We start from the raw sequence: 24721 nt of genomic DNA on the forward strand, positions 1-24721 counted from the left end.
AAATAAAGTGTTGAAATTGTTTTTAGAGATAACAGCACCTCTTTCACCTGCCCCAAACAAATTATAAAAATTTTGTTAATAAAAGATACATTTATACATTTTTAACAGCCCCTAAATTCTTAATTGCATCAAATTTGGTCTTTTTAAGGCAAATTTGATTGTCTGAGAGGTCAGATAAAGAAGCCACCTCTTTTCAAAGAACAGAAGATTTCTCAAGCTCACTGTCTGTGCTGTAGGCGTGGACTTGTAGAGAAGAGGCCCTGTTAAGTACAGTCTTTTCCCTTGGGAACCACTATGATTCACTGAATACCACTCACAAAGGCTTCATACCAGGGTCTCCACAGCGATCAGTGATTCTTTCCTTTTAATTCAAAACAGCAGTGAAAACTCCTTTTCAATGAGGGCCAATAAAATCCTTTTTTGGTAAGGTAATAGAGCAGGCTCCTCAGGGCAGACTTGGTGTTGTCACCTTCAGTTCCGTGGAGTTGTCCTCTTGCATTACAGCTGCAACGGAAGACTCAGAATCCACAATTTGAGATCAGTCTGCATTTCCTAACTACTCATCGCTAAGTCAGCAGGGAGCCTTCATTCTTTGGAAAAGGACAGCAGTGTTCTAAAGTGGGAAGGAACAAGTTACCAGGCTCATTGAGACATGCTGTGGTTGGACACATTCACCTTGAAGATGCTCTGCACTCAAACTCTTTGGAAGACAAAGATGGCAAAGAGTGAAATGTGTATGAATAAGATAACTTAAAAGCTGCAGTTAGTGGAAAGTTTTTCTTCCCATATTTATGCGATTAACCCTTTACAAGAATTGTATTATGACTTCCACATGGCAACCTACTTTCCCCCAAAATCCCAATTTGTCTAGAGGTGGATCTTGGTGTCCCTTATGTTCTTTTAAAAGTTTCATCATTCTGAAAAGTTCTGCAATATTTGTAGTGCCCACCCATGTGAAAGCATAGACAAGTTGCATGTGACAACTTGGCATATGTCAGCAACAGACACTTTTCTTAAGAAAACTCAACACCACAGTATGAATTCTGGTGGAACATGCCATTGTCATCAAAGCAGCTTTGTCTTGGCTATTCTAATAGTCCATACTACAACTGTCAAAATAAAAAAACCATACAAAGTCTGACGACAAGACCACATAGCCTAGCTCTTGTTGGACAGAGGTCAACAGCCCATGCCTGATGCACAAGTTAGAAATTAGAACAGCCCATTGCGAGATTTCCCCAGAATAGTAAATTGAAAAGTCTTAGAAACTTCCTGGTTTTCAGTTTTAATATTTAATATGCCCTAACAGATTACTTTTCACGGATTTGTGTACTTATCTTTTCAAACCACATACTCTTTTTTGTATTCACATTTTGTAATAAGAAATTCCATAGGTCAAATGCATACAGTGGAAAAAGGTTGCCATCTCCCCCTACTTTATTGATTTTATTTCTTTGAAACTTCCATCTGTTAGTTTCATTTAATGCTCCTACTTATAGTGGGCATGATAGTGAACAATTACTCCTTTTTCAACTTCTTCCTTACATCCTTCCTTATCTCTTTTCCAATTAACCACTTTCAGCACAAAGAAAACTATGGTTGTTAAGCTGTCAGTATAAGCAATCTCAGTTCTGTAAAGCTAAATTAGGTTGTCCTGATGTTTGGTGTGAACAAGGATGTCTCAGCTCTAGAAGGAAAAAAAGCCCAGATCCAGATTTAAGTAAAGCTCAGAAGCTTCTTTTGGAAGAAACTCACGACAGAACCATAAAAATAATGTGTTCAGGAAGGAAATAATTTGAAGAGAATCCATCAGCCATTTACTATTTATACACCAGCAAATAACTCATCCAGATTCAAACAGTTAGCCCAGGATTATCAGTAAGTATAGGACTGACTAAGGAAAAAGGTCCTTGGCAGTTTTATCAAGTAAATCTTACAAAATAAAACGGGAGCCAGACTGCTTTTGTTTCCAGCAAATAATCCAAAATTACTGGAAGTGTTGTATAAGTACAAGCTACAAGCCTTAGAGAATGCATGCTGAGAATCCAAAGCTGTTCTCTAAAGTCATCTGTGGATCAATGAGCTCCTCCAGTAAAGAAGAATGGTCTAGCACTGCCACCCTCTCAACTCCATGCATATGGAGAGTATCTGTTATGAGGAAAAGGCACAACACTGAGATTTCTACTAGTAAACAAAGCTCTTGATACCAAAACTTCCTTCCACAATGTGGAACCCATATCGCAGATACATCTGTTGACCTTGCAGGCATCATAGTGAGGAGCACTTCCAACAAATCATGATTGTCCAAAAACATACCTAGTCTTGAGAATAGAAATTTCAGTCCATCTTGTTGGCATCCAAGACTAAGTGGTTTATCCAGGGTCACAACATGATCTCCCACTGATGGCACTCACATGCCTTGTGAGTCTGCTTTAAAGGTCAAGATAAAACATTGTTAAAAGGAAACTTGATACTTCGTGTATTGAGCACAAGTCAGCTCATCTGAAAAGAAGAGAATCTAATATTCCTACCCTTAATTTTTATGTCGTGGTATGCTCATCACCTAAAAAACAGCACAAAATCCTGCATGAACTCTTCATTAGCCCAGCCCCCAGGACTCTGATGTGCACATTACTGCTTTCAAGACTAATAAGTCTGATTCTCTGAGACTAGATCAGGCTCTGTAACTTAGAAGTGATACAAACATCACAGAAGAGGGGGATCCTTTGATTACATTATTCACTGTCATCACTGAAATAGATGCTGAATGATTGTTAGGGCTTTCTATTGGTAATTTTCTTGCAGTGAAGAAGGACACTTCTGATGGAACCATTGATGGATACAGAGAAAAAATAAACCACACTTGAGGAACACATATAACTGTACTCCCATTGTGCAACTATTATATATCCAAAATGGATTGCTATTCTACTTCCCTCCCTTGTAGAAGAAAACACTCCTGTAAAATGCCTTCTCTCCCAGGATGGGTGGGAAACAGTTCTATGCTTTCCCACTGAATCTCTTAACTGCAGCACTGAGAGGCTTATGGAAAGGGACAGACATAGAGGTAGCAGCGCTGCAAAGAGACAAAATACATGTTACCCTTCAGTACACAGTACCCACCAGGTACAAAGACATATGGACTCCAGGCTGAAGAGTACAGGGGGATAGAAAAAAACAGAGGCTGGAGTCACAGAATGTGTTCCTGATTCTCTATTGCACATACTCCCAGTGTATCAGCATATGTGTTCAGAGATGGGATCAGCAGATGCCCAAGACAAAGGAATACTGCTATGTCATTTCATGCTCTGGATGAGCACATCCTGAGAATAAAAAAGGAATTCAGGGTCTAGGTGTTTGGCTTCAGGTAAAGGACAAGTCTTGATACTCCTGGGTTGATTTTTTTTTGTTTGTCAGAAGCATGAGAAAAATTTTCTCAGGTAAAAGGAAGCAAGTCTTCACTGCTCCTGACAAAATGAATCCCTTCAAAATAAGGGTCTTACACTACACTGTGCATTTTCCTGAATCTTTAAAAAATCTTAGAGACAGGATATTTAATATACTGCTACTAAGTCATCACAGTTACAGATGTGGGGGTTGGCTACATCTGAAATGCAATTCAAAGAAGTTCAGGAAAAATGTCTGTAACTAAGTTCAAATCTTTATCCCAAAATGAGTGGGTGTGATACTTGCAAAGCTGACAAAATAATTCACCTGTGCTCACAATAAGCCAGCACTAATTGGTAATTTTCTTGACAAAGATGTAAGAATGTTGCTTCTGACAGTGATTCCTATAAGACAACCACCTTTCCTGACCTAGCTAAATCTCTATCCTACAAACCCTTCTACAGCATTCAGCAGTGGCTATGATAACCTGAACCAACTAGAGAACAAAAGCAGATGAGAGGTCCACAAGGATGTATATCCTACAGCTACTCAATCCTAAAACCCTGTGGAATAAGGATAACTCAGATGCTTTGGGAGAAAGAAAGGAATGGAATTGTTAGTTACTGAAGCTAAATCTCATATGGAAATAGCCCCTCTGACCAGGCTGGAGGTGATAGCCAATACCATGCATAGCAGAGTAGGCTGTGAGAAGACAGACCTAAGGTCTGTGGTCTTGAAGCCCACAGCTGCTGAGAATGTGCACAAGTCTGATGTAACAAATTCTGCTACTAAATTTTCACTAATCATGAGCCAACAAAAATGTAAAGAGTCAACTTGATCGTGACTGTCTTATGGAAATGAAAGATTAGCTAATGAAGGAACAGCTGTATCAGAGAGTTGCATTTTGGACAAGTGAAGTATTCAGTGTGTCACGTGCGTGAGTGTACCAGAAATAGAAAAATGCATGTTCTGTCCTATGAATTCATGCCTGAAGCAAGTGATGGTGAAACTAATAAGGTATGAACATAATTATTTAACCTTCTCAGAATTTATCTGATCTTGAGTGACAAAAAATAAGTGGAATCCAAGAGTCAACACAAATATTTCAAGAGAAAACACCTTCCCTCTCTGATACAGTTTCTTCTGTCAGTCCCTTGGGTTGATCTCTATCTACTTGTCAACACATTTGAGTGATCTCTTAACACTGACTATATAAAATAGGAAAGACAGAAGAAAGAAGAGTAAGAAAAGAGATCAAACAGGATGTTGATTCCAATCTCGGAAGACTCTGATACAAGCAATAAAAGATTTTTCACCTTTGAGAACTATCAGTCACACCCCTTGCTGTTGGACAAGGCAGAAGTTGCAAAATACTGAGTTTTCCTTTAACTTGGCACCAACAAAGAGTCAGAGCTGAAGCTGCTTCCTTTTCATTTCTAAGGATGAATGGATCTTCTCTCCAATACAATTTCCAGCTGCTGACATTGTTTTCTAACACAAACAAACTAATTTTCATAACACTAGGCAAATTTTAACTGGAGTGCTTCACCAAGACACTATTGCAACTGATAAGAGCCACCTGGGCCTTAGGGTTCAAGCCTAGGTCTGAAAACATCAGCCAATTAAAAACTTTACCGAGTCTAAACAAACAGAAATCAAAATACAAAATAAGCCACACAGAATACAAGTATACCACAGGGAAACAAAGACAGATTTAAAATCCTGTCCAGTATAACAACAGCAAATATTTCGTGTGTGTGAATTAATGACTGAAATTATAACCAAAACAAACAAATGAAATTACTTTATTTGAACTGTTAATTTCTATGGCTCTGTGCCAAAATTCAAGATGACAACCAACACAGACATCTCCAGTCGCATGTTCGAATATTTTTCTCTGCTGATGGTTGCCATGTGATGAAAGCATGGAATCTTGGCTATTACCAGACTAGAACAGATTGAAATGGCTGAGCAAAAGTGAGACTTTATGTTCAAACCTGGACTTTAGGAAGAACAGCTGCAGGAAAGATGTCTTACAGAAAAAGTTCTCACACAGTTAGTGGTCAGGAAGAAATGGAAGGAAGAGACAAAGACTCAGCAGCAGAAGCTTTCAGAAGCACTCATTCACCTCCACTTGCAGGTCTATCACCACAATCTGCTTTCACAGATGTTTAGATACTCTTTTCAGTGGGTTGTTCTCTCACCAAAGCCTCCTCTTCTCTCTTTTTTTGGCTGATATGAGAATGTGATGGTGTGAAGTCACCACTGCTGCTACTTCCTTTGTCCCACACTCGAAACAATCTTGGGATTCCTCACCTGGAATTCTGTGATAATCCTTCTTTGCGAGCAGAACCTGGGAAAAAAACCAAAGGTTTTTTTTACTCATAGATTTCAAGTAATCATGGAGGACTGTTTTGTGGGGAAAGCTACTGCACTGTTCTGCAAATCTCAGCCATCACCAGAAACATGGGTGTCCCTATCACACAACCTCTTTGCCACAATAGATGAGATCACAGACCAGTATAACAAAACCTAACTTAGTAAGCTAGTGTGTGGAGAAGTACTCTTGGTATTCTTTTCAAGCACCAGAATACTTTCTTCACTCTTGCTTCTGACTCCTGTGACTCATCTCCTCACATGCACCCTCCTCTAAATCTTTCTCCCATATATCAGTATGCTTTCTCTCTTTCTTTGGATCTTTTACTCATTTGCTTGCATGGGACACATGCTGAGGACCTTGGTGCAGGAGAGCTAGGGGTGTGAAAACGTTGATTTTAAAAAGAAACAAAATGGGAATACGGAATTTAGACCTTTCCTCCCCCATCAGTACAAAAATACAGTTTTGACTTCTACATAACTACAACATTTAACCACTTAGGCACATTATGGGAAAATATCAATGTCTTTTGTCAAGTGTCAAATCTTCACTTCTTTTACTTAAACATCCTTATACAGCTCTTCAAAAAGAAAAATCCGAAACACTTAGAAATGTACCAAGTTTATTTTGGACAGCTTGCATTTTACAGCAAAATCTAGTAGGTAAAGCTTGTCCTGTGTATTTGGCACATCAGCTTTCTCCTAAACATGAGTGACATTTGTTGAGAGCTGTTTATTAAAAATATTGCTATATTTAAAGCAAATATCCTCTCCTTCAAAGTCCAGCATAGAGCCAAACATCACAGAGCAGAGAGGATCTGGAAAGATGTTTAGAAAGTGAAATTGCCAGCTATGTCACTGCACAGAAAGTTTGAAAAGTGATTTAGGAACCAAACTGTCAACCATGTGCATTAAGATAGCATACCAGTCCAGAAACGTATCCTTTGGAAATATGCTGAAATTAAGGAAACAAAGGCACATGAGAGAAGGCAGCCAACTTCAACCTGATTTTCCTGTTTTGAAGATGTTTGAGCCTTCCTATTCATACAGAAATGTATAGCACAGTTTGTCTTTTGTCACGAACTGAGTTAAAATCACTTTTCTTAAGTTCTTGTATGATTACCTTGAGCACTCAGCACAGAGAGGGGCATTCCTATGCCGACAAGTAAATATGTAAATTCCTAACAAGAGTGCAGCTCGTTGCCAATTCAGTAATTTCATAATTATTAATGTATATAATTCTCTGAAGTTTTATCACTTCAAAGCTACTGGTGAGCATTCCACCTCCTTGTAGTTGAGTAGATTAAGGTTCTGGTTGAATAGGGGGAACAGAAAAAGAGCTCATTGCTAACAGAAGCCAACATTTAGGGTTGATTGTCTCCAGTGATAAAGAGTCATTGCAGTGAATCACCACATACAACAATATGAGCCTCCTTTATTATCTGCCTGCCAGGTGTCAAATTATCTGCCCTGTGTCTGTCCACATGTTTACACACTATTATGTCATCCATGACTGTACCTCAAAAACTCAGAACAGTCACAGTGGGAAGAAAAGGATTACCTCTCTTTTATGGATATGATTCTGAGTCACAAGAAAATCAAAGGAGTTGCATAAAGTCATTTAAGAGATATCTGCACACTAATATTCAGTGCTACATAGACTTTCCCAGCACAGATGTACATAGCCTTGCTCACAAACCAGCACATAATCTGCTGTGTTTCCAAGCTGCAGGAGTAAGACAGAGATGAGCACAAGGCTAAATGACGGTATTGGGTCAGGAACTCATGCTAACATTTTTTACAGCTAGTTTGGACTTTTTCATCTTACCCACAGAAAGTTTGTGGGAGAACTGAGCAGCATACTGAAGTCTCCTGAACCTAGTGTTGAAAACAAGAACTTCCTTTCTCCCTGAAAAACTAAGATTATCCAAGAAATTCAGACTTTTTTTTTTATCCCAGAATGAATTTCTGATCTTAGAATTATGCCCAGCATTCTCGTGATAATATATAGTATAAATAAGAAAGGCAATAAATAAATAGGGTTTATTTTTATCTGTGTGTGACTGACACTAGTAGCAAGCCAGGACAGCTGACAACAGAAAGCCAGCCTTCCCTCTCCCATATTTTGGGCACAATTTCCGCCTGACTTGCTGGACCAGGAAGGCAAGGGAAAGCAGCAGTTCCAAATCACGAAAATTTTCTTGGGGGTGGGGAGGTGTGGATGTCTGAGTGTGTGTGGGGAGTGTGATGTGAATGTCATGATATACATACACATACAACTACATACAGTACGTACAACTGTATTCCCGAGAAGTCTTCCTGCATAAGAAAGCAGTAAGCAGACTCACTGACAAGTAGAGAAACACCAGTGGAAGTCAGCATAAGCCTTCCTGCTCCCCATGTTAAAGACACTTACCACACACTCATCCCAACTGCTAATGCCCTCCTGTATTGACACCTTTCTTTCTGATTTCTTAGTCACCTCTCTACTCCCAGGTTCACTGTGGTTCTCTCTTCTCTGGCTCTTCCCCACGTTTCATTTCATAACTTCAGACACACATTTTAGCCTATTCACACACATTTTGGCTTCTATTTTAGCCTCAATAAAACGATGTCAGATTAAAACAAAATCCAATTTGGATGGGCAAAGGTGTCCCCTCTATAGGCAGCTTAACACCAAAGGACCAGATGTGAGACAGAAGCAGCCAAAGTATTATATAACCTCTCCCCTGTCTTTGCACACCTGATCTTGAACAACATTTCCAACACAGCAAGGAAACGCAGGCAGTTCGCCGTCACCTCACTACTGAGAACAAACAATGTCCAGCCTCCATGAGGCAAAAATGCCAACTGCCTGCAATCATCACTTATCCTGCTTCAGAGTTTGTCAGAAATGAAGGCTCCTAAAATTCAAACTGAGTTCTAGCTCTTAGACAAGAAAGCTCATTCTAAAGACTGTTCTATTTTCTCCTGCTTTCTCAGGAAGAGTCCTGAGATGTGGAATGTCCTTTCAGTGGCATGAGATCAGCACCAACAGGAAAAAGCTCCTTCCTTTCATAAAAGAAAGGCAAAAGGTTGAGTAAAGATGTGAGAGCAACCTGCCTCTCACAAGGAATAAACATAATTTCTGATGATTAGAAGTGAACACTGACTCTCAGTTCTATCTGAGAGGCAATGGCTGAGCTGGAAATTATCTTCTTAACATCATCTCAGAAAGGCCTGGAACGCTGCTTCTGGCAGCACTTGACACTCGCTGAGACTTACATACACTTTTTTTCAGAACTGGGTAAACTCAAACACAGTCATGTCCTGTTCATAACTCGTATCTATTTTAAAGGTACTGATTTGAAACATCAATATTTGCTCATTGTTAGTCATAAGATAATGGTTCCCTGCTCCTCCAAATGGTACTAAGAAATGGGATAAAAAGAAAGCCTCTTTACCCTTCTCACACATCTGGTACTACAGGCTTGTGTGTCATTATCTGACCTGGGACTGATACATCAACTAAAGCAGGGAGTGAAATTATTTTTACCCCCTTCCTGTGGGCCCTCTTTATAAAACTGTGGAAGTCTGTAGGGGTAAGAGAGAAATTACTCAGGATGTTTTTGTGATGCATAAAAAAACCAATGGCTTTAGGAAGATAACTGTAAAAAGAAACGTGCAACTAAATATCCTCCATTGTAACTGATTCTTTGCTCTCCCAAAAAGGGAGGCACAATAGTAGGATTCAACTCAAGCTCCACTGCTTTCCAAAATATGATAAAAGTATGATTCTGTTTCTCAATGATCCTTTCTCTGCATGGAGACAGCACTACAGAGAGATACTGACAGAACTGCTGTTAACAAAGGCTATATGCAGGGCAAGAGACCACACCAGAAAAGTTTGATACAAAGTGCTGGGTATCACGCAGGAACTCCCTCTTCGATGATCCACCCAGAGCTTCTCAGCCAGACAGGTGGTTCTTAAAGGATTTATGTGGAAGAGCTCGTCCTGACTCCAGTCCCAGACTAGGATAAGTAATGAGGTGACATCAAAAGTTTCTCTTTTGTGTCATAAGATACCTTGTGCCTGTCAAAGTAGTCTGAGGTAGAGGTTACCCGAGGTGCCCTTTTCAAGGTCATCTTTTAAAGTGAAGACCATTTGTGCAGTCAGTCACAGCAACAACACAGAGAACCAGGAGGGTGGCAAATGAAGACTGGAATTAACAGGATTAGTGAGAGGGAGGCAGCGTACCAGCAATGTGCTGTGTAGAAACCTGAGTGATTTCTTTTCCCAGCTGCTCCTGATGAAGGATTTGGACAGTGTGGTGAGACCAGCTGAAATCATAGTCAAGGTTCCTCCTGGGAATGTGGTAACAACATAAAAATAAATACATTGGTGTTCAACAATCTACTGCTTTCCAAGGCTGCAGGGAACCTGGCAGAAGCTGAGGAAGCCTGGACAAGGCTGGGCAGCTGGGAATTCCACCCCACTGTAACAAATGGTTGGAAGTCTAACACAAGCCATGCACAGTGGTAACAGTACATATTACATCCAATCCCCACCCTTTATGCTCCAAGATAGTTGAGAGATTTTCATTGATAAAAGAATCTCCAAACTGTGCCGTTTTTTTTGTTTGTTTAGATCTGGCAAAAAATATGAAGTGATTGTATGTGTCTTGTTTATATGCCTGCTGTGTTTATTTGCCTTTTTTTTTCTGGACCAGGACAATTTATAAGTTTGTACATTTACATACTTGCTAAAGGAATCTAAAGTGGCTGCACTTCAAGAATAATGTTCAACAGTCAGTCAAGATTTAGCACCTCCAATGCTAACTCTAATTTAAAGTCTCCAATAACAAGATATATAATAATATGACCTTGTTTTGAAGGTCCATACAATAATCCTGGATATGAAAAATTCAGAAATACAAGTCTACTTGTAGATTTTCCATAAAATGAAAACAAAATCTGGAGCTTGCTAGATGGTGAGAAGAGTAAGTACAAAACTGCTTATTACTGTCCTAAGTACAAAACTGCTTGTTACTGTCATTGGTTTACAAGCAGGCTCCATTCATTGCTCCATACTGGACCACACTGCTTACACACAACACTGCTCTCCACCTTAGCAGAAGGATATCACAAGAAAAAGAAGAATAGCAGTCTGCCTTCTACATGGATTAGATCCAAACCATTTTATTAATCCCCATATTCTTCTAGTCTCTTTGCAGTTCAGGATGCAGTTTTAAGCCCTTACAGATGATAACACACTATTTCAAAGAGTTGCATACTTTCTGGACTTGGCATTCATGCAGATATGGGGGCAGGTGAATGTCTAAAATAAACAGACAACTGTTGATCACGCTGCAACTAAGCAGAGCTACTGAGAACTGAGAATCATGGGAAATAAAATCAATTCTATACCAAGTAGCTCAAGAAGTTTCATTCCAGTTTCAGATTGAGTTTTGACACTTACTTTCTGCATCAAGAATTCTCCAGAAAACTAAAATACAAATAAATTTGTTTTGGACTCATGTTTTCAACCAGACTAGGTAGAAATCCAAGACTTTGCAGGAATTAGTGGTCTTCACCGTCAAACTTCAAATGCATATTATCAATTTTTACTTCCCCTAATTCTAATGTTTTTTCTCCTCTCAGCAGACACAGCGGAAAAGTTATGTGGACACTAGTAATATAAACATCAGCACAATAAAACTACATTACTGTTAATCAGTCTGATTATGGAAAGATGAAGGTCCTGTCAAGTTTGGAGCCAGGCACCAGTCTTGCCCAATTTTAGTCATGATTCATGTTTGTTTGTAATTATATAGTTTATTAGTACATTATGTTTTTGTCATAGTAAAATAGAACCCCAGAGGTGTTCTGTCTTCTGAAGCATTTAAAATCAAAATGTCACAAACTCTTAAGAAGCTGGCAGCAAATGAAGAAAAGCCTACAGAACACAGGTGTCATTCACACAGTACCTCAACAGTTGCTGTTAAACCTTTGGAAATCAAACCAAACCAAATAAAATCAACTTGAGCATCTACTCTACAGCTGCACTGAGGGGTTAACTATACTTTTAGACTGCTCCTATCTCCAGGCCCTTGCAGAGTCAGGAACAGAGAAGCTGCTTGGGACAACGCTGTTAAATTTTCATAAAGTGCTCTTCATTCTCTAATCTCCCCAAAACAAAAATAATAAATGAATAAATGAAAAATAATAAATAGAATTAATTTCTAACCCTGAGATTGACACATAACTACAAAAATTTCTTGGTATTTGTTGTCACCTTGTTCCAAAGCTAAATTCTGGTGGAAAAAATGACATCTTTTTTTTTCTAGACCTTCACTTCCTTGAGAAAACAAATTCACACACTATTTTACCTAATGCCACAAGAGAGGAAAGGAAAATAAACTAGCAAAACATGGCAAAATGTCTCCATACCCTTGAATTCTTAAAATATACAGTAAAACAAAAATGACCAGTCTGACCATCATCTGAATTCAAGCCCAGCCTCCATATATCAAGCATAGCCTCCTAAAGACAACCTGGACCTGAACAACCAACCACAATACAGTAATTTCACGATTACAAGCCGTACCATTTTGACTAAAATTTTGCTCCTACCCCAGAAATGCAGCTTACACTCAGGAGCGGTTAATATGTGAAAAATTTTCTGAAATTTTCAACCCCAGAAGGGCCAGCCAGGGTGCTGAGCCAAGCACCTGCCAGTAAAACCCGCATTTCGTGATTGTTATAAATTGGTTACTGTGCTGCACGGCCGATGGGGCGGGCTCCACGCCGGCAGCGTGGGGTGGGGGAGGGAGGTGGAGGCTCCGTGATGCCATACCCGTGGCCCGGGGAGGAAGCAGGGGGCTCCTGCCCCCGCCAGAGCAGGGGGGCTCCTTCCCCTCCTGCTGCTGCTGCCGCAGGTGTGAGTGGGCTCCGTCCCTGCCTGCCACCGCGGGGCAGCGCCGAGCCGGGGCGAGCAAGCCCGGCCCAGCGGCGGCCGGCCCCGAGCGGCCCCGCCAAGCTGGGCCACCCGGCCCCATCGGCAGCCCCGTGCCCGCACGGCCCAACCCGAGCCAGTAAACCCCGCGATCCCGCGATTCTGTTCTACTTGGCAACTTTGTTGCACGCAGGTCCTCGCTGCGAACGACAGAGCGGCTTATAATCAGATACAGCTTGTGTATGGACAAAGAACCAAATGTTGCCAACACCCGGAGATGCGCCTTATAGTCAGTGCAGCTTGTAATCGTGAAATTACTGTACTTATCTTAGCAGTTACTCAGAAAGCTATGCTCTGAAGAAGACTTTGAAAAGAGAACTGGTTCCTTAATTCAAAATCAGCCTGTTTCATGCTAAACTCCATGAAACAGGAAACAATCTGTGTAATGCTGAGGGACCCTCAAAATAAAAAATAAAAATAAAAAGAATAAAAAAAGCAATGTGATAATAGCTTTATTTTCAGAAACCCACTAGTAGCTGGGTGTTCAGTGAAAACTCAGGTCACAAGCAATTTAAATGTCCCTGGAGGTATAATTCTTAGTATTTCTTTATTAGAATAAATCCTTTTAAACTTACACAAATTTTGCTAAGAACTTGTCTCTTCAGACACTACAAATTACCCCATTTGCTATCTTGCAAATTTAGCTTCCTGTCTGCACAGTCATGAGGCTCTCTGCTTTATCTCTCATTACACCAGTGACAGACAGCTCCCATAACTTCTGCCTCTCTATGCAATGAGAATGAGGCTACTTTCATTGTAATGGTGGCTTGTTTGAGAATCCTGAGCTACTTTGCAGAATGTTGACTTTTATTTTCCCTTTTATTTCAAAGGATCTGTTCTCGAGAGCCTGAGCCAACTGCACAACAGTGTCTACAACTGCTATTTTGCAGTTGCAGCAATAATGAACTGTCTTCTGAACAGTCTAGTTAAAAGTTTCCATACTGCCTGGCTCTCTCTTCCATTGAGCATCATCCTGGCTTGAGGTTAAAATCACTCATGACACCTTTATGCTTCTTCACAGAGCCCTGTAACTATTCTCAGATAGGCTGTTAGAGAAGAAGGCCTATTCAAGCTTCTCAGACATTTTTGAACATCTGTATGTGTTTATATAGAGGTTCTGCCTGGTTCCTCTTATATATCTGCAGCTTTTCACAGCCTTCTATCTTCAAATGCTTGCAGTTTATTCTGTGATTTGCTTTATGACTTGTGTGTCCAACCTCTCTAGTTGATATCTAAGTTACTAAATACATGTGAAACAGTAACCCTAAGTAAACTGCTGCAGAGGGGAAATCGGGGCCCTAGTGTAAGCAATCAATGGAGAGAGTGAAGAAGAGAAACAGCTGCTCCTGCAGCAAGGACTACTGCTGCAGAGGAATTTCTGAGACACATAAACTGGGCACAACAGCCTCTGACACATACCAGGGGCTTGGTGGAAAGCTGAAGAAAATATTACTCTCTAGTTTCCAAGAACAAACATTTTGCTTTAGTTTAATCATGGCAATATCTAGCGCTGTTCTTGGTGCTACATCCCTTTTTTAGCAGCAAGGAAGCTTTGAGTGACCCACCCACCATGGTTCTACTAGCCTACCCCTAGCCAAACCTGGGCTTTACCTAAGCCTTGATACTCTTAGTTAAATAGCAGGCTAACCCTTTTTCACAGCTTCAGAGGGTAGTTTAGCACAGTGCAGCTAGACCAGTTCTACAGAAGGAAACATGAGCTGAAGTTCTGAATTCTCACTGGATTACAAGTATTCACAGACTACTCTGAACTTTACAGTTGTTATCCAGCCTCTATTATTCCTCCAGCTCTGGCTGTTGCATGCCATCATTAATATAATCACCCATCTTCATGTATGCACTGAGTAGATAGTCACAGAAATGGCAAAGGATAGCAAAATGCTATCTACAGTTATCATGGAAACACATAACAACAGTATCCAGAGGAGACAGAGAGATTCTCTTGGAAAGGTTAAAATTACAGGGTGGCAACTGTAACAGTACTCTTGAAAATGTGAAAAAGAAGGCAAAATTTAGCACACAAACATCTTCATGTGAGTCCACTCAACAAACCAGTTTTGTCAATATATTGAGAACTCAATTTTTACATTTACTTTTAAATTTAGTTGTAACCTTGCTTTATATACTGTACTAAAAACTTTAAAAACTTAAATCATGTTTTCACAGTACCACTGCAAAACAGAAGATTGAAAGCAATTTTTCAAAGCATTAATGTGTCCATATATTCCATTACAGCACTATCACAAATTACTGTGAGCCACAGCTAATATGGATTTACAGGACTATGCTCTACCTGCCTATAAGTCTGCATAAATTTAAAACTGATTGGGTTCTCATTTGCTGAGAACTTATCAGCAGATGAACCTGTTTGAATTAATTAGCCAGTAGGGAATGACAAAGATTTGCTTCTCTAACTCTCAGTGATTCTCTATCTGATACTTTCACCTCTACTGATTGACTTCACTATGTAGCTGATTCACAAGTCTCAGCTTTGTCTTTCTGTACTAAGAGCTTTTCTTCAAGACCAAAGAAAAACCTAAAGAATATCCTGGCCCTTTATTACAGGCCAAGCTTAAACAAGAGAGCATCTTGAGCCAAAGTCTAAAGCAAAAAGGAACCATTTAAGCCAAGGTGTTTTTTTTCTCCCCAGCCATATTTTAAGGGGTCTCCCAATTCTATGAAACTCAGCCTTTGCTCCCTTCTGTTTAGTCTTTTTGATCCCAGGGGGTATAAATTCCCTGCACAGCTGAACACAAACTGTTACCTAGGAACCACTACATGTACAGGAGGCAGCTGTGTTTCTTCTTGCTGATAGTTTTATTCCTGCCAGTTCTTGAAAAAGATGAAAGCACCCCAGCATGCCCATCCCCACTTTCATGGTCTCTGGCACTGTTACTCACCTGTGGAATATGTCCCTGGCTCACAGGATGCAGAACTGTGAAGGTTGTTCTGGAATCCGTTCAGTTGCTTTTCAGTGGAGGTGACCCTAAGAGGTAAAACCACAAAATTAAACAGAGATAAGAACTGATAGAGCAAGGAAGAATAAAAGTCTCTGAGAATTCCTCAAGTTTACATAATCTCACTGGGACTGTAACCATGAAGCTGTGCCTGAACATTGTAGGAAAAATGCAGTGACAGCAACTGACTCCAAAAAAGCAAAGCAACACAAATGAGCAGTCAAGCCACCAGGAAAACTTTGATGTGACTAAAACACTTAATTGTCTCACATGCCTTGGAAGCTGATTCTGAAGAATGAAGAAGATAGTAAATTGTATTGGACCACCAACATACATCGCAACTAGTAATGCTGTGGTCTTCTTAGTCCAATGATTTAAATTAAAGTATTAAGCAACTGTTGCACAGAAATGCACATGCTGTCAAAACATGCTAAATTCAAGAGTTAAGTCTTTGCATATTGCCTCAGGAGAGAGAGCCCATTTAGCCAAGATTTCTCACTTATCTTCCAAGTGGGAGATGGGATGCACACATGGGATGCATCTAACTTTCAGTAATCTGGTGCCATTCCTCAAGTAGATACCTTATGCAAATCCTTCTGCATTGATCTCAGCCCCTGACTTACAGCAAAACTATACTCTGGAGACTACAGCTGCACTTTATCTCACAAAGATTCATTACCAAACCGAGACCGTGTTCTCCTACAGAAAAATTGGGTCTACTCACAAGAGAAGGGCAAGCCATACAGTAGCAAGAATCTATTCTGTCCTTAAAAATCTATACAATTATCCATATATTCCTGGTTTGTCCTCTCCTCCCTCATCCTTCCTTGCTTTTCTTTCTTCCAGCTAAACTCACTTCTGAACACTACAGACTTCTGTGTGTGCTCATGTCTGCCAGAGTCCTTTTTCACTCTCAGCTCTGCAGTGTTACAGCTGCTGTCAGCTCTTCCCCTGAAGAGCATCATAATCTCCAATCCCCATGGGATGCCCTGAAAACTAACAGACTGTTATTCACTGTTTAAATTGAAATTCACTGTTAAAACACGTGCAGTTTCTACGGTTTTATCTGAAACCTTTTGCTTCCAGATTTCAAGGTCAGCAAGTTGCCAGTAACCCAGGTGTTTCTGACAGCTAAAAGTTATTTCAGTGAAATGAACTTGAGTCCATACATGAAGGGAGAGGGATGCAAATATATCTGCATACCACAACCCCTTACTTCAGTCAGCCTTAATTGGAAATGCTATTGTCAAATTAGGTGCCTATTTCTGTGTTTATTGTCTCTTGGAGAGAATTTGGGATCTGTACTTATGGGGGTTTTTTTGTGCTGATATTGCATGGTCCTTCTGGGAGCCGATAATCCCTGATCTGAGATGGTTCTCTATGCTTATTACATAGAGGTTCCGTGTTCATAATTAGCTAGTCCACTTCCTTAACACAGCACAACTGACAGCCAAATTCAGCTCACCCTTCTGTAAGCATAATACAAGACTAGTAGTTGAAAAAGTAATCAAGAATGCCAGAAAGTTCAATAACAATAAAAAAGCAAAAGAGAGAGCAGTCACTCTTCTACCTTATATTGTTCAGAGAATTTCTTTATCTCTACAGACTGGCCCTTCTTCTCTGCCTACCCACAACGTTGGGTACCTTGATTCTTGCAGTTTCAAGAGGCACCTGATTCTGAGAGCTCATTCTCAGCTCTGTTCCTGGGATCTCCCACCATGCTAAGCTCACTTCCTCATACTCTCTGTGCTGTCTTGACGGAAGCTTCAGTGCCAGAACATATTCACTGCTTAAATTGAGGTAATCCCTTTCCACTTTCTTCCTCCTTGGGTTGGCTGAAATCCTACTGCCTTTTCTCAGTTCCCTGCTTTTAATGTCTGTGTTGTTTTTGCTTCCACTTCTCCAGTGAAATCCATTGTTATGTTCTCCACTTCTTCTTGAATACTAACAAAAAAGTCCCAATTGTCCCTCCATTTAAATATCTGTCATTGCTCTTTTCTATCTCCTATACAGCTAAGCCCTCTTCAGAACTCATACCACCTTCCTTAATTTAGGTACTTGACTAGCACTAAGCTGCCCAGCATTGGACTGCAACTTCTGTTCCATAGGTGAAAGAGAAATACTTTTTTGACTGAATTTTGAAAGTCTTTGTTTTAAAAATCTCTGGGACGCTACAGATGCATTTAAAGGTCCAGTGGAACCAGACAGATCTGACACTAACATATCCACGTCACAAAAAGGCCAGGTTTGACAAGAGGACAGCAACAGATGTAAAGACCCAAAGCCAGGGAGGCTTGTTCCTCTGTTGTTCTTGGACATGGTACCCCTGCATGCCTATCTGTGTGTATGATCTGAGGCTAGCCAAGGGCTACGAGCTACAGGTCTAGTGAGCGCAGCTGTGTCAGGGTGTTAAATCAAGGCATGTCTCTCAGATGCACTGCTTTTGCTGCCAAAAATGTCTAAGGGTCAGGCAGCCTGATTAACCCAGATATTCGGGAGCTGAAAAAACAAGTGTGCTACAGTACAGCAGTAGCAAAACAGTCAAAGGGGTTCTAGTAACTATTAGATGTGTGTTCAGATGCCTGTCCTCTTTTCAGTGGGCACTCAGTTTATGCGTGTGAGGTACCCAGCTCACTAAAGGCACTTCATGCATGGGCGAGACAGGATACAAAACAGAGCCATAGCGTTTTACAGGGCTCGTTCTGTGATCAGCATCTGCTTTTGGCACATTTGCTAGGCTTGGCCAGTGTATCCTAGAAAAGCTGGCTACTTCTGTGTCCAGCTGCAGTCAGGACTCCTCCCCACTCTGGGATAGATTTCCTGAACCCTGGAGAAATGGATCCCCTCTACCCTATTTCTGTACTAGTTACAATAGAAAAGAACTTTGGCTCTTCTACTGCTGGCACCATGTAAAACAAAAGAGAACATGGTAGAAAGATTTTTGTGCTGCGGTGGTGGGACTTGAAAGGAAGATTTATTTCAAAAGGCTTCCTGAATAGAGTTGTTATGACATTTACAGAGATGTTCAGTACAAGAAATTATGCCAAGCTGATCAATAACCCCAACAGTTTGTAATGTTCCAGTCTACTGCTAGCAAACTTGGTGATCTTCTTGGTCTCTCTCTAATAACACCTTGAACAATATGCTTCTTTTTCCTACCTAGCATTTCCTCTCCTTATGTACAGTGGTCTAATATTGACAGATCAATTTTTCTGAGATGTTTTCTTTGATGGTCAGAGGTTGTTCAAAGCCTTACTCTTCCTGACACTGTCACAGAGAGAAGGTTTCTGAAAAGTTACTATGTGAATGATAGCACAGAAATGTGTATTTGTTAGGACTTGGTCATTCCTAAAAGCAGAGAGATTTTTCATCTACCACCAGTCCACTCTGGTGAAGAGTTGAGCTAATGTATTTTTCTACTTTGCATGCTGTCATCTGTAATGTGAAGATTCCATACACCAAATACTGCTTCCAGGGAACACATGCTTCATCCTATAGCTTATAAATACTGTATCTGTGATCTCTATCTCAAAATATCATCAGGTCTCTTCATGGTTCATAGACCTGTCAATAACAATAGCAACATGTGCAGTGAGAAAGAATGAGTCTGACTCTGGGAAAGAAAAAAGAGTTTGTTGTGTTAGTTGTTCAAAAACTGTCTATTAGTGATATGAGTACATTTAATCAAAACTATGGAGCTCCATGAGACCATTTTATGGCACTATATTTCAGCATAGAGCTGTATACTAAACCATTTCTCCCACTTAGTCTTTTTCTACACCTTAATACAAGCCCCAGTTTTCCACTCTGCTAGTTTAAGCAAGGAGTCTGCTTTGGGCACAATCCATTATAAAGTCAATCCACCACCTTTTACAAAAACAAGAGAAGCCAGGAACTGAAAAGACAAGACTGAGTTGTCTGCCTGTTGCATTACTTTTTTCTTTTATGTTTCAACCAGGAAAGTGTCCAAGTTACTAGACAGTTTTTTAATTAGTCAGTAATGCTCATCTTTAGCATCTCATTCTGTTTGCAGCTGAGTTTTCTACTTCTTGTTTCTTCCTCTTCTGGAAGCCACGTGTGCTCGCTGGGAGAGAATTGATAACGCATGAAAGGATATAGGTCAAAGAAACAAAGTTGATTCTAGTTTTGTCAACATGGTCCTGTCTCTGGAGAAAATTCTAGAAACAGCTTTAAAAAGATGATTTTTATTAAGATGTGAAACAGAAGCCAGGCAGTGCAAGAGCAAACAGAAATGAGGTCTGGGTTACTGAAATATATGGGGGAAGAAAGAAATGTGAGAGTTTTAACAAGAGAATGGGATTAGTTTCAGTGAGTCTTGTAGGAATAATACATAGCCCTGAGATCCTCTTTGAGGAAAGAGATCAGAAAAGCAGCCAAGAAGTATTAGGGAGTGAGAGAAGGCAGCAAATCAAAAGTGACCTGACAGAAAAATGAAGCAGCCAAAAAGATGTTATGGAGAGGATATCTGCCATGTCATAACCTAAGGATATGGTAGTCTCACCAGAAAAATGCAATTTTGGGTGCCACAGTCCAAGCACTCTGACAAATTGAAGAAAACAAGTAAATTCAAGACAATTAAGGACTTGGCAAGTAGACCTACTATCTGAGGTTAACAAAACCTCAACAAGTCTAAGCAAAATTAGTTTACTCCAAGAAGTAAAAGGATATTCAAAAGATGGAAAGTATTTACATGAAAAAGTGTTTAAGGTTCAGGAAGGAAGAACAAGGTACAACAGGCTGAAACAAAGGAAAAATTCAGATAATGCATCAGGAGAAACTAGCTGATTAAAAGGTTGTCTAGATTCTTAAACAGATTTTTATAGCACACAGCAGAGTTTCTACCACTGGATTTTTTTGAAAGCAAACTACACAAGGTGTCTGAAAATACTCTGTACAAATGATTAGGGACTGTAGAAAACAGTCTGGAACATGCAAGACATCTTTTTCCTCTCTAGTCTGTATTCCTTTGACACAGAGGCTTTTCTCCATTCACTCCCCTCTGTATCTGGTCTTTTCCTGACAACAATGAATGGATTAAATTAGTCTAAGACATAGCAGTTTTTAAACGATCAGCTCTCAGTGTGCTGGAAATATAGCTAGGCACTGTTGTTTTCCATGTAAGTGAAAAAATGTTACTGCAAGATCCCATGAATGGCAAGAATGGGTTTGGAGCCTTACGCTGGAGACTGAAAGGCAACTTGGAAAATATTTCCGGAGCGGCTCCCTGCAGCCTTCAATACTTGGATTAGTTTTCTGAAATTCTGAAGGAATCTTTTGCTTTTTTTCCCCCTTCTGTGCATTTTTGGTGCTGAACTTTTTCCGGTTTTCCCACACTCCTGCCTGTCACAGAGCAGAAACCACAAAAATGCAGCAAAGTAAAGTCTGTCCAAGGAGCTGCAATTCCATCTCACAAGGATAAACATTTCCTTTGCCAAGAAGTGAGCACAGCTCACCGGCATCTTCAAATACACATCCCTGCTGGCCAGTAGAGAAACCCACTGACACAGCCTGTCACCTGTACTAACAAGAGTCACCCAACATGAAAGAAATCAAATAGCAAAGCTATCAGAGCAAACCTGCCAGACCTGATGCTCACATCTGCATTTGCTGAGCTGACAAAATTTACTAACATCTTGTTTTCTTTTTAAATAGTTTTGGGGGATTAACTCTGTGTGCTATCTCTTAAGATAGCAAGAGTACAGGCAGCAAATACACAAACTTCCCCAAAGCAGTTCTGTCCAAGTTCCTTAAATATGCCATGCAGTTCCAGATTTGATTCACACATAATGACTGCATCTTCATAAGGTGTCTTTCATCAGTCATCTAAAACTACAACTTCTCTCTTTAAACAGGAAGTGAAAACAGAATCAGGAAACCTCACAGGAGCTTGCTCTGAAAGCTTTACAACTCTTCTGGCTGTAGAGCAAGTACAAGGAAGGAAGTTATGAAATCGATTTTTCAGGATGAAACAAGTCTGAGGATATATGAGGCAAAACCTGATGAAGGATTTAGACTAAAGCAGTTCTACCATTTAAGAGAAGGTAAACAGAGAGTTGAGGAAGCTGAAAACCCAGAAGTCTTGTTCGCATTTTCTCATAACGCACAGAAGACATACCAAGAAATGGAAAGGAAGGAAACTTACAATCAATAAGCAAAATTGCACGGTAAGTATTTTTAAAGTTTGTTTTTAAAGAAAGCATTTGTTTTTAAAGGTAACTGTCAAATCCATCCACTTACCTTAGAATAACAAGCATTATTTAACTAAAAGCTTACTAAAAGTTAAAAGAATTTCTACAGTTAATGAGAAAAGCTATAATTACATCAGGCACAATATAAACACTTCAAATGAAATAAACACTTGTGCTTGAAGGCCTAAATCCAACATGTGTTAAATTTATGGGAAAACTTGGCTCAGGGGTAGATTATCTTGTTAAAGGTATTGAATTGCTTTGTTGCTTTGTTCTGGCTTTTTTTTTGGCACCCTCTTCTGACCCACCAGATTCTAGCCACCATCAAAGATCAGACATAGGGAGTGACTTAAGTACCTAAACGTAGATGTACCATAGCTAGTGCTCTCAATCTATTTGAGACTTCTGCATGGGACTGACAGATACAACACAAGATCTACAGAAGACTGTACTCATCTGGAAGAGCAGCTAGAAGTCAGGTGGAATAGCCCTGGGCATCCAAAATGCCACTAGCAACCTGTACTTACATTACTGAACCCCACTCTGGGATCAACCTGACAGTTCCTATGTCCTTACCTTTGTATGATGTTACAGTTACCTTCCATAACCTTGTGAAACACACAACTGCAACACAGTGCAAAGGTCATTTCAGTGTGTACACCTCAGGTTATTCTGAGATTTATCCTGGACAGGACAGCCAAAAGATCCGTCAGAGTCAGACGTAGACAGTTTTTTCTTCAATATTCTCTTTCAGGGGAACCAGTGCGAACTCCCTATTGTGGATGGAACAGATAAAACTTACTTGGAAATCCTCTGGGCTGCAGCCTTTCTGATCACTGCCTGTCTGTGGTTTCTTGGAGGCTTTGGAACCAGCCGAAGAGCTGTACTCTGGGATGGCATCACTTTGTGCAAACTGGCTGCCTTCTGAATACTAGAAGTGGCACTTGATGTCTTGTGGGCATCAGAGCCAGCTGGCATAGATATATGACTGGTGCTGGATTGTGAGTATTTGGCAAAAACAGCCTGGGTGAAAAAAGAAAAAAAAATCCCATAGTAATTGGTGATTACCTCTGTGAACATTGCTGAGAATGCTGATGGAGGTGGGTGACATTTTTGTGAGGAATATTATCTGCCTGGTGAAGGCAACCCCAGGGCTCCAGGGAAAGTCCCACACATAAAGAGTTAAGTCAGTGGATTTCATGCCCTTGGAAGCCAGGACTAGTTTCTAGGAAGGCAGACAACCTCACTACTGCCACAGAATTCTACTATTCTGGATTTGAAAACAAGAGACCCAAACCTCAATCTAATCTTGCAGTGGGCTTCCATCCACAAAGAAGTAAAAATTTCATTACATTGATTTTCTGCATTATCTTGCTAAATTATTATTTATGTGGGAGGTAGGATTGAGACATAGTTCTACGAAGAGTAATGTTATGGGGAAGATGATACAATGCTACTTATTTGGTCTAATTGTGTAGGTGCTTGGAATAAAAGAAAAGCTCTAGGGTACCGTCTTCTGAAAAAGGAACTTTAAGTCCACCACTGACAAAAAGAAAATCCCCAGTAATATGAGGGAACAGAAAATATTCATATTCCTATAGCATGTGGGAGAGTAAGCATGTTGGAGATACGACACAGGAAATAACATGCAAGTTATGAGACACCAGAGAACTGAGCAATGGCCTGGCAAAGCAGGCAGTGGAGAATATTTCCTCTATGGGAGCTCTGCAGACTGCTAAACTCTCCTCAGGAAGGAGCAACCTGCTGGGAGTTCTGCTTTGTCTTTCCTCGAAGTCACTCAGATTCCCAGCACAAAGGCAATATCGTAACCTTGTAATTGGCCATCTAGATGTCAGTGATAGGAGATAAGGGGAAGAGCTGAGCCTCAGTGTGACCCTGGGAGCAGTGCCCCTCACTGAGTTTGTCCTCAGTTTCTCCTTGGGTGGAAAATACACAAAGCCACAGCAAACGGGCTCCAGGCTCCAGAGAAAACCACAGTCTGAGAGCTGGCTGAGTCTCAGCACACAGACAGGAAAAGCCCCTCTCCCCCGCAATTCTCTGGCAAATGGCAGAGCAGTGGTGTGTGGGAAGGCGTTTCTGACAGGGAGAGCTCTAGGGAGAGAAGGAAGTGCAGGAGCCAAAACAGGCCTGTTTCCTAACTAGAGCTCAATGACAAGACACCCTTGAGCTCCCAGTCCTTAACCTCTCCCTTCCCTGAAGCTCTACCTTGATTGCAGCTTCCAGATTCTCAATAAGGAAGCTAGTACAAGTGCAGAAGTCTGGAAAACATCAGTCACACCCTACCTCTCCCCAGAAAAACAAATTAAAAGGGAATTTGGTTTAGTCTCTTGCATCTCAGAGGCTGACACATAGTAGCGTTGGAGACACTCAAGTCACTGCATCCACTTCTTAATCAGCAGTAACATTTCAATGTGAAATTATATTTTCCGTCTTTCCTCTAAGTTCTTTTGATATTACGCTTTTTTCCTTAAAGTTCTTTTTCTTGTGACTAAAATCAGTAGGATCCTGGAGTCCACAATGCATACAGTCATAACCCTTTCCTCTGTTAATATGCACTGGCAAGGAGGTCCATGACTCCAAAGAAACAGCAAGCATGGATGCTCGGACAAAGTCTGATTGGCAAAAACTGTGTTGAAACCTGCCTAAAGAAAGGTCATGTATGTTTTTCTTGGGGGTTACAGACTTCTGAAAACGCCTTTGTTTCCACACTGTGCTGAGATTCTGGCTGTCTTCCAGGCAAGGATGGGGAGACTGGAAGC

General features: G+C 40.5%; 1 protein-coding gene across 6 annotated transcripts in view; it reads right to left on the minus strand.

Annotated features, from left to right (window-relative positions):
• Nucleotides 1-244: 244 nt before the first annotated feature.
• The window catches only part of TTLL5 (tubulin tyrosine ligase like 5), a 127179-nt gene continuing 102702 nt past the window's right edge, over nt 245-24721 (minus strand). For 3 of the 6 annotated variants that reach the window (XM_033061921.1, XM_033061922.1, XM_033061923.2), the window contains 3 exons: nt 22744-22964; nt 15676-15761; nt 245-5740 (listed from right to left, as the gene is read on the minus strand). In XM_033061921.1, the coding sequence (XP_032917812.1) occupies nt 5700-5740; nt 15676-15761; nt 22744-22964 (348 nt within the window). In that variant the 3' untranslated portion in view covers nt 245-5699. Of the gene's footprint in view, nt 5741-15675; nt 15762-22743; nt 22965-24721 lie in introns of those variants that run through there. The other 3 variants (XR_004418170.1, XR_004418168.1, XM_042779363.1) reach the window with 2 other exon arrangements.

The sequence above is a fragment of the Catharus ustulatus genome, chromosome 6 (genome assembly GCF_009819885.2).
Source record: "Catharus ustulatus isolate bCatUst1 chromosome 6, bCatUst1.pri.v2, whole genome shotgun sequence".
In the NCBI taxonomy this organism is placed as follows: domain Eukaryota; kingdom Metazoa; phylum Chordata; class Aves; order Passeriformes; family Turdidae; genus Catharus; species Catharus ustulatus.